At 42.5% G+C, this 9,528-nt stretch overlaps 1 protein-coding gene across 3 annotated transcripts; it reads left to right on the top strand.

Moving 5' to 3' along the window:
* The first annotated feature begins 2,216 nt into the window (after positions 1 to 2,216).
* PIGC (phosphatidylinositol glycan anchor biosynthesis class C) lies at positions 2,217 to 8,871 on the top strand. Of its 3 annotated transcripts, none has more exons than XM_072998285.2 (3): positions 2,611 to 2,741; positions 3,257 to 3,423; positions 7,711 to 8,871. In XM_072998285.2, the coding sequence occupies exon 3, from the start codon at positions 7,729 to 7,731 to the stop codon at positions 8,677 to 8,679; it is 951 nt and encodes a 316-aa protein (XP_072854386.2). In that variant the 5' UTR covers positions 2,611 to 2,741; positions 3,257 to 3,423; positions 7,711 to 7,728; the 3' UTR covers positions 8,680 to 8,871. The 3 variants fall into 3 exon arrangements, with proteins under 3 accessions (XP_072854388.2, XP_072854386.2, XP_072854387.2); XM_072998286.2 differs by having other exon boundaries at positions 2,669 to 2,741; positions 3,289 to 3,423; XM_072998287.2 differs by lacking the exon at positions 3,257 to 3,423 and having other exon boundaries at positions 2,217 to 2,741.
* Positions 8,872 to 9,528: the final 657 nt, after the last annotated feature.

The raw sequence follows: 9,528 nt of genomic DNA, 5'->3' as shown, positions 1-9,528 counted from the left end.
TTTCCCTGTGTTGATTTTAAATTTCAGGTACCATTGGATAGGGATGTGTTGTGTCTGGCTGTGTTTTTTTGTTTGTTTGTTTTTTAGCAAAGTACTATGTACATAGACAGCACTTTTATCATGATAAAGAGGAAGTGCTGCTTTTAGTTTCAGTTACACGTACCTAAGCTTAATAAGAGAATTATGGGCCCTGCCAAAAACTTAAGACAGTTGTGGTTTTAGGAAGAATTAATAGGAGACAAAACAGGTGGCACCATAGACATGATCTTGTATGCAGCTCCATGTGCAAGAAAAAGCAAGGAAGAGAGCATCAGGCATTTGAGGACACTGAATTTAAATAAATGAAGATCACAGGTAGGGGTTTATGAATTAAATGGATTATCTGGGTTCATTCCAGCCTGGCCTTGGGCCTTGTTACTGAACAGAGACATAGGATATGTTAGTGGATGGTCTATGTCAGGAATTGTTTCTGCTGAACTTCTTGGCAGCTTTCAGTATTCTGAGTTGCTACTCTGTGATGAGGCTGAAGGCATCCTTGTGCCTCTAATCCTTCCTGGAGGTGTAAATTTGAAATACAATATCAGGGCACCACTATTCAGTGCCATGGCTACTGACTTATCATCTCCTTCAAGATCCTATTGAGTTCCCCCTGGACCTACAGTGAGTGTTCAGAAATTTAGTGCCACAAGTATGTCAATAATATTCCTTTGTGTCATCTTTCAATCCAAATTGAAGGAAGGAGTTCTTGGACTAGATGAAAGAAAACAAGAGATCCCCTTATTGGGAGAAAGGTGGCCTATAAATAAAACAAATAAATTAGGGGCATCAAATAAAATGCTTATGATCAGAAGTTATCTAACAGTACTTGATGGTATTATCTTTTTGCTGGGATTTTCCACAATCTTTTTGTTGCAGTAAATGTGCAATTGTCTTTTTTAAAGCATGTCTCACTCATCTCCTCTGAAATTTACAATCCAGCTACAAAGAGATGATACATTTCTGTAGCATTCTTATAGCAGCACTGAGAATATTGTCTTTTATTTATATAAACCACCTTGGGACCTTTTAAGGAGAAAGGCAGGGTAAAATGTATTAAGTAGAATGTTTACCCCAGATACAGTAGCTTCTCACAAAGTGTCAATGATGCTGAAGTTTATGATTTCCCAGTACCATATGTGTGCAAAAGTTAAAAGCAGAGTTCAACGAGAAAACTAAAATAAAGATATGCTGCTGCACCGAGGATGGTGCGAGTCTGACAGAAGTCAGCTTACAGCTAAGCATTAGGTAAAGGGCCCCAGTTTCTTACCCTTTTCTACCTAATTTGGCCCTCGTGTGCCATGCTTCATAGAATTTAGGCATACAGTAAACTTGTGGCTAGAAGGGACTCACTGTACAGAGAACAGATTCCTGAACATGATACTGTATATGATTTTCGGTAGCCTACATCTTACTGTGCATAAGTTCCTTATCCTTTTATATTTACTTGTAGCTATTATTGGGCTGTTACTGTTATACATAACAATAGCCTGTGCATGTAGGACACAGCATTTTGGTGGTCACAAGATAAAATTAACACATTGAATTATTAATAATGTGCTGTCAAGTTGTAACCATACAACTAAAATTAGAATGAAGATGGCTAGAGTTGTCCGCTTAGGATAAGGAAGGTAATATGCAAACCCTGCCTTAAAACTGGCTGTCAGTACGCAGGACATCGGCCCATTGCCAGAGGTGCTCCTATTGCCCATGTGTCCGCAGAGGCAGCAGCCACTGAGGCAAAATATGGAGCAGGAGTCCAAGACTCCTTTAAAATTTGAGAACCTATGATTAGGATCAGGACTTGGGAGGGTCATTGGTTCCTTTTTGTAGCCAGAGACAAGCCTTCACCTCCCCATCCCTGAGCCACAACAGCTTCACTGTGCCATTTCAGAGGTAGAAACCCCCTTTCTTGGCTGCTCCTGCCAGGATGTTGCACATTTGGAAAGTCCTTTGAAATGCACAGCTTTTGGTCATGCAAGAATGCCATTGGAAATGATCAACACCACTGTATTTCCAATTACTACATACAAATGTGAAAGCTGGACAGTGAAGAAAGTTGACAGGAAAAATATGGTTCATTTGAGAAATGCTTTCTGGGTACCCTAGGCCGTGAGAAAGGCAAACAAGTAATTTGTGTGTCAAATCAAGCCTGAATTTCTTTTGGACAGGAAAATAAAATAAAATAAAGCGAGGCTGTCCTACTTTGGGCACATCCCAAGAAGACAAGATTTACTGGAAAAGACAATAGTGCTAGGAGATGTTGAGGGCGGCAGGAAAAGAGGAAAACTAAATCCAGTATGAGAGGGACTGACTGCATAAAGGAGGCAGCAGACTTGAATTTGCAAGAGCTGAGCAGGGCTGTTAACGGGGGAGAGGGGGTCATTTTGGAGGTCGCCGTAAGTCGGAGGCGCCCTGACAGCACATCAACAACACAACCACAAGGGCGCTCAGGCTTGCTCTTCAGGTCTCTCGCCCGCCGCCTCAGCCAAACCAGTGGCAACAAGCGGCCCCCGCTTTCCTTTCCTTTCCTGCTCCGCCCGTGCTGTCGCCCACACCCGAATCTCGGAAAAGCCGGTCGGGAGGTGCGGGCAGGCTGCGGCCAGCAGGTGGCGCTCTGGCTCTACTCGGCCTCGTCGAGCCGGGTGACTCTATGGGCCCAGCAGGACTTCCTTCCCGAAGGAGAGGCGGCCGAGCGGGCCCAGGTAAGGCTCACAGTCGCCCCCCCCCCGTCCCGGGTCTAACTGCCTTAACTCGGGCGGGCGTGAGGGAGCGCTGGCCCCAGCGGTGTCGTGCCTATAAGCTGGCCTCGGCCTGCGGGCGGCGGGGCTCCCTCCCTCCGGCCCTCCTGCTTCGGGGGAGGGGGCGCTCCGGGGTGCCGGGAGGGGGCTTCCTTTCCCGTCTGCCCGTCTCAGACTCTGACGTTTCCCTGGTTTTGAAAGAGAGCGAGCGGGGAAACCATTTTGCAGGCGACCATGCAGGGTTAAAAAAAAAAAAAAGGCGCCGGCTCCCTGGGCCAGCGTGTTGTCGCCCAAACGAACGGAACGAATGCAACAAGATGAATAAAAATAAAATAAAATACGGGAGGGGGGGGGAAGGACGTGAAACCCAAGCCGTCGGCCGCCTGGGGGAGGAGTCGGGAAATGGTCCCGAGAGTCGGGGCGGTCTGTGTTCAAATGTGTGGGCGGGCTGTTTATGGAGGGGCTGCTTTTTTCTTCAGAAGGAAAACCGTTCCTGACTGTTTCTGGACAGCGATCCTGTTGGTAACCTCCGGATTGTTTGCGGAGTAATCCTGTGGCTACGTTGGGAAATTTAATGGTCCCGGATCACCGCTCAACGATTTCGGGAGATGTAGTCTTTAACTAGCGTGGATTGGTTTCAAACAAGGTAGCCCTGCTAATCTGTTCCAGCCCTCGTAACAGACATAAAAAACAACGTCTGCAAGATTAACAGAAGTCCTTGACAGCTAGCTTTTTTGGATTGCAATCCACATTCTCAGACACATGGACCACAATAGTCAGGCCACAGGTTTATATTTATAAACTACCTGTTACAGTGCTTGGGACCAAGTGAGATGGGGGGGGGGGAGCCATTTAAAATGATAGTGGGACCAGGAATTAGCAAAGTGCTGATTTCATGAAGACATCTCATTGCCATCAGTTAGAGGTATATCAAGAAAAAGGACATTTTAGTTATTGCTATACCAAAGACTCTGGATAAATCCAGGATATACAGTATAGTGTACTAAGAACCCTTGGTCCTTATTTTATCCTTTTGTATCCACATTGGAATCTGTGAACATCTCTCATTTCAGCTGTCTCATTTTCTTCTTTGTAATTTCGTTTTATCTACAAATTACTTTGAGACCTATAGCAGAATATGGTTCTGCAACTGGGTTTTTTTGTGGGGTCATTCTGTTCATTCTATGTCAAATCAAACAATGCGTGGAACCTTGATGTCATGGATTTGGTTAATTTTTGGTACATTTGTACCTTGCCATGAGATGTTTAAAAGTATTTTTTCAAATGATCAAAATCACCACACTGATTTCCAAGGCATTGAAGCAGAGTGGCATTTTTATGCCACTGCACATGGTGGCATAAAAATGATGAATACCGGGAAGAGGAGAGATTTTTAAAAGTACAATTTGATAAAGCAGTTCCAGTTACTGTACAGGAACTCAGAAGTGTCATGCCTTCCTCCCAGTATCAGCTGAAACATTAGAAACCAAAGGATTTTCAACCTCTCATGATTCTGTTGTAAAGGTAAAGGTTCCTCTTTACATTTAGTCCAGTCGTGTCCAACTCTAGGGCGCAGTGCTCATGCTTGCCAGTTCCTGCTCCAGGTGGATTGTGTTTGGTCAGAACTCTCCACTATGACCTGTCCGTCTTGGGTGTCCCAGCACAGCATGGCCCATAGCTTCTCTGAATTACTCAAACCCCTTCGCCACGACAAGGCGGCAATCCAGGAAGGGGATTTTCAGGGCTAAGTCAATGTAAATCCTTGTCATTGCCAACAAGAAAATTTAAGTTTTGTATGATACCATTGAGATACCAGCCTGAAATTTGGATTGACTGGCTACAAGACATGTATTTTTAAGTGTGAATTTTTGAAAACTTAAAAAAATTCTGTTTTCTCAAAAATTCAAATTTTAAATTTTTTAAAACGTGTACTTTTTTTGAAAATGTACAATTGCATCATGTTGTATATCAAATGAAAGTCCTATTCATAAGCTTTAAAATGACACATGTCCCAGGTCTGCAGCTATCACAGGTATCTATTAAATGGCATTTGAATGTATGGGGGCTAGTAAATTTTGGCTTTTTTGTTTCTATTTTGAAAATGTAGTGTCAGAAATGGATGGACCAAAAAAATCTGGAAATTTTTTTAAACGTCTCATTGAAAGGTACAAATGTACCAGAAATGAACCAAATCCATGACATCAAGTTCCAAAATGGATTTTTCATTGATTGATTTGACATAGTTTTTTATGTCAGCTTTGTGTCATAGAATCATAGATTATTGGAGTTGGAAGGGCCTATAAGGCCATTGAGTCCAACCCCCTACTCAGTGCAGGAATCCAAATCAAAGCAGATCTTATGGACGGTTGTCCAATTTTACCTTGAATTCCTCCAACATTAGAGTGTTCACCACTTCCCAAAATAATTGGTGCCATTGTTGTACTGTTTTAACAGTTAAGATGTTTTTCTTGATATTCAGCCTAAATCTGGCTTTCTGTAGCTTGAGACCCTCATTATGTGTCCTGCACTCTGAGATGATCAAGAAGAAATCATGCCCCTCCTCCTCTTTCAAGTATTTGAAAAGTGTTATCATATCACCCCTCTGTCTTCTTTTTTTCAAGGCCCTGTTCTTTCAGTCTTTCCTTACAGGATTTGGTTTCTAGTTTCCTGATGATCCTTGCTGTTCTCCTCTAAACTTGTTCCAGTTTGTCATTATCCTTCTTAAACTATGGTTTCCAGAGCTGGACACAGTACTCTAGATGAGGTCTAACCAGTACCAAATAGAGGGGGACTAGTACCTCATGGGATTTAAATACTATACTTTTGTTAATGCAGCCTAAAATAGCATTTTCCTTTTTTGCAACCACATCACACTATTGGCCAATATTCAGCTTGTGATCTACAACAATTCCAAGATCCTTCTCACTTGTAGTATTACTGAGCCAAGTGTCCCCCATCTTATAAGTATGCGTTTGTTTGTTTGTTTTTCTCCAGGTGTAGTACTTTATACTTATCTCTGTTCAGTTTCATCAGCCCAGTGCTCAAGTCTATCAGAATTGTTTTTAATTTTGTTCCTGTCTTCCAAGATATTAGCTGATCTACCCAATTTTGTGTCATCTGCAGATTTGATAAATATTCCTTGCACTCCCTCATCCAATTCATTAATAAAAATGTTGAAGAGCACCTGACCCAGGACTAAGCCTTGTGATAACCCACTTGTCTCCTCCCAGTTTGAGAAAGAGCCATTGATGACCACTCTCTGAGTACTTGCGAAGTTACTCTCTGAGTACGATTTTGTAACCAACTGTGTATCCACCTGACAGTTGTTCTATCCAGCCCACAGCTACTTAGCTTGCTAATCAGATATCATGGGCACTTTGTCAACGGTTTTGCTGAAATCAAGATATATTATGGCTACAGCAATTCCACTATCTACCATGGAGGCTAGCCAATCAAACTATGAGATAAGATTAGTCTGGCAGGATTTATTCTTGACAAATCCATGTTGGCTTCTAGTTATTTTTGCAGTGTTTTCTAAGTGCTTGCAGAGTAACTGCTTTATAATCTGCTCCAGAATTTTCCCTGGATTGATGCCAAACTGAGTTCTGTAGTTCCCAGATTCCTCCTTTTTGTCCCTTTTGAAGATAGGAACAATGGTAGCCCTCCTCCAATCATCCAACACTTAACCCGTCCTCCATGATTTCAAGACAATAATAGAAAGTGGTTCTGAGATATCTTCAACCAGTTCCTTCAGTAACTTTGGATGCAGTTCATCTAGCCCTGGGTATCTGAACTCATTCAAAGTTGTAAGACAGTCTTTGACTATTTGTTTAACAATCTCAAGCTGCAATCTTGTGCCATCTACTTGTACTTCACATTTGCCTGGAAAAGCATAGATTATCTTTTGGGAGAAGACTGAGCTAAAGTAGGAATTGAGCACTTCTGCCTCCACTGTTTCTTTTCTCTGTCTTCTGCTATGTACTTACTTGAAGAATTTTTTTTTTTTGTTGCTTTTAGCATCCCTTAGCTCATTCTTAGTTTTTCCCTTCATAATGCCATCCCTACAATTCTTTGCTACCTGTCCGTACTCGTCATTTGTAGCCTGGTCTTTCTTTCAATTCCTGTATGTGCTCTTTTTTGTTACCAAGTGTTCTCTGAGCTTTTTGCGCAGCCACACAGGTACTTTTTTTTTTTGGCTGTTTCCCATCTTTTCCCTTGTTGGAATTGTTTGTAGTTGACCCTTTAGAATTTACTTTCTTAGAAACTCCCATTCATTTTGGACTCCTGTTAGGATTTCCTGCCAGGATACATTGTTCTGAGTTTATTAAAATTGGCCTTCCTGAAATTCAGCATATACATGCAGCTACCCTCTGCTTTTTAGTTTGAAATCAAGAACTCGAGTAGAACATGCTCACATTTCCCCAGAGCCCCCTTTTTGGCACTGTTGTCTTCTTTCTCTCTCCCCACCCCATCATTGTTTTCTTGCTGCTGTGGTTGGTGACATAAATATGTCAATTTACAGCATCAGTCACAGTGGTTATGGTGGTCATAAAGGCCAGTTTTGGATGCTAAGTGAAGCATTAACTAATATTGGATTGGTTGTAAACGTCTTTGTTATGTGCTATCAGCTTTTAGTGACAGTGACAGGGCTTTCAAGGTAAAGGAGATATTTAAGGAATGGTTTTACCAGGTACGCTTCCCAAGTGAGTTTCCATGGCTGACTGGGGATTCGAATGCTAGTCTTCAGAGTCCTAGTCCATCGCTCTATCCGCTACACCACACTGGGAATTGGATGTAGAAGCAGGGGGTTGTAAAACAAGCCATTGTTAACCTTGTTTTGGTTGTTATTGTTTGTAACTGTGAAGAAGGTCTTTTGCTGAGTCACTTGTTTTTGGTGTGTGAAGCATGGCTCAATTATGCTGTTTTATTTTAGATTCAGACGTTCATCTGCATGGACACTACGAAATTTCGGCACAAGGGGGCCTTGATGCTGCGGAATGACAAACACATGCTCAATCTCCGGCTGGGACGGAACCCAAAGCAGCGCTGGCAGAAAGTGTTATATAAGAGGCAGCCATTTCCTGATAACTATGTGGACCAAAGTTTCTTAGAGAAGCTACGCAAGAATGTTCATGCACGCCAGTACCAGTACTGGGCAGTGGTGTTTGAATCTGGAGTGGTGATACAACAGCTGTGCAGTGTCTGTGTCTTTGTGGTCATCTGGTGGTACATGGACATGGGACTTCTAGCTCCCCAGTGGCTATTTGGAGCTGGCCTGATCTCTTCCCTAATTGGTTATGTTCTCTTTGATGTGGTTGACTCAGGAATGGTGAGAAGTCAGAGTGGCCAGACACGGTGGGGAGATCTGAAGAATGCTGTGGTATTTGTGGCCTTCACCTATGGCTTTTCCCCAGTATTGAAGACCTTAACTGAATCCATCAGCACAGACACTATTTATGCTATGGCTGCCTTAATGCTCCTAGGACACTTGATCTTCTATGACTATGGAGCTAATGCTGCCATTGTGTCCAGTGCACTGTCTCTCAACATGGCTATCTTTGCTTCAGTGTGCTTGGCTTCACGGCTGCCTCGCTCCTTGCATGCTTTTGTCATGGTGACATTTGCTATCCAGATATTTGCCCTGTGGCCTATGCTGCAAAAGAAGCTCAAAGCCCAAACCCCTCGATGCTATGTGGTAGTTACCTTGCTCTTTGCTGTGTCTGCCTTGGTGGGTCTGGTGACCATTTCCAGTGTTGGAGCTGTTCTTTTCGCCCTCCTTCTAGTCTCCATCTCATGCCTGTGTCCTTACTGCCTTATTAGACTGCAGCTGTTCAAAGACAACATTCATGGGCCTTGGGATGAAGCTGAAATCAAGGAAGATCTGTCCAAATTTCTCAGGTAGTTCATGGAGTCACACAGTAACATGCTGAACAGTTCTTGTTCAAGTGCAGCCACCACTGAGGTTGCTGTGACTTGCCTCCAGTTTGAGACAATAGCAGTTCAGGAACTGTTTTGATACACACAGTCAACCAGTTCATGTAATTTGGACTTCCTAGTTTTAAAAATACATTTGAATAAATATTGGATACTGTGAGTTGTTGTTTTGTTGTTGTTTTTTATGTTGCTTTTGGTTGTGTGATTTTCTTTTGTGTTTAGATTGTGTCAATGTATGTTTTGTGCAAGCTGCCCAGAGGATTTTGGAGTACAGGGTGGCATGCAAATATTGTAAGTAAATAAATAAAATATGGGTTTGATTTCTGAGGAAATGTAAATATATGGCAAATCCTTTCGAACTGTCATTTACAGATATCTAAAAGAACTGCAACAAAAAGTACTGTGATGCATGCATGGCTTACAAGAAAAGTCTTAAGTCTTTAGTAAAGGATTTTCTTCTCTTTTATTTCTTCTCTTTAAGCATAGATCTGCTTCTGGTTCCCCAAAGTTGTGAGTTCAGTAGGGCTGTCACACATGACAGGGCTTTCTTGGTGGTGGTTTCCTAGTTATGAAGCTCCCTAATAGAAATCCAGTTGCCTTCCATAACTAGTTTTTCAGGTACAATTAACAACCCTTGGTTTCTGGTACTGAAGGATGCCAGTATCCATGCTAAGGCTACCTTGTCAGGAGTGACTCAGGATTTTGTGTCCTCTATGGTACCAGGTAGTGATTTGTGCATGCTACAAAGGCTTTTTCACACCATCCAGCACAGAAAGAACTGTGCTGACTGTGTTGCAGTCTGACTGTCCAGACTGTG

This window comes from Pogona vitticeps, chromosome 4 (genome assembly GCF_051106095.1).
Source record: "Pogona vitticeps strain Pit_001003342236 chromosome 4, PviZW2.1, whole genome shotgun sequence".
NCBI classification, from domain to species: domain Eukaryota; kingdom Metazoa; phylum Chordata; class Lepidosauria; order Squamata; family Agamidae; genus Pogona; species Pogona vitticeps.
The sequence above is the reverse complement of the archived record's forward strand: the minus strand, read 5'-3'. Positions and strand labels throughout refer to the sequence as shown.

Bases quoted from the DNA above. Each gene is read 5' to 3' on its own strand.
- PIGC (XM_072998287.2), top strand. From the start codon at position 2,337: ATGAGAGGGACTGACTGCATAAAGGAGGCAGCAGACTTGAATTTGCAA. The intron at 2,742-7,710 runs GTAAGGCTCACA...GTTTTATTTTAG, and splicing joins AGGCGGCCGAGCGGGCCCAG to ATTCAGACGTTCATCTGCAT.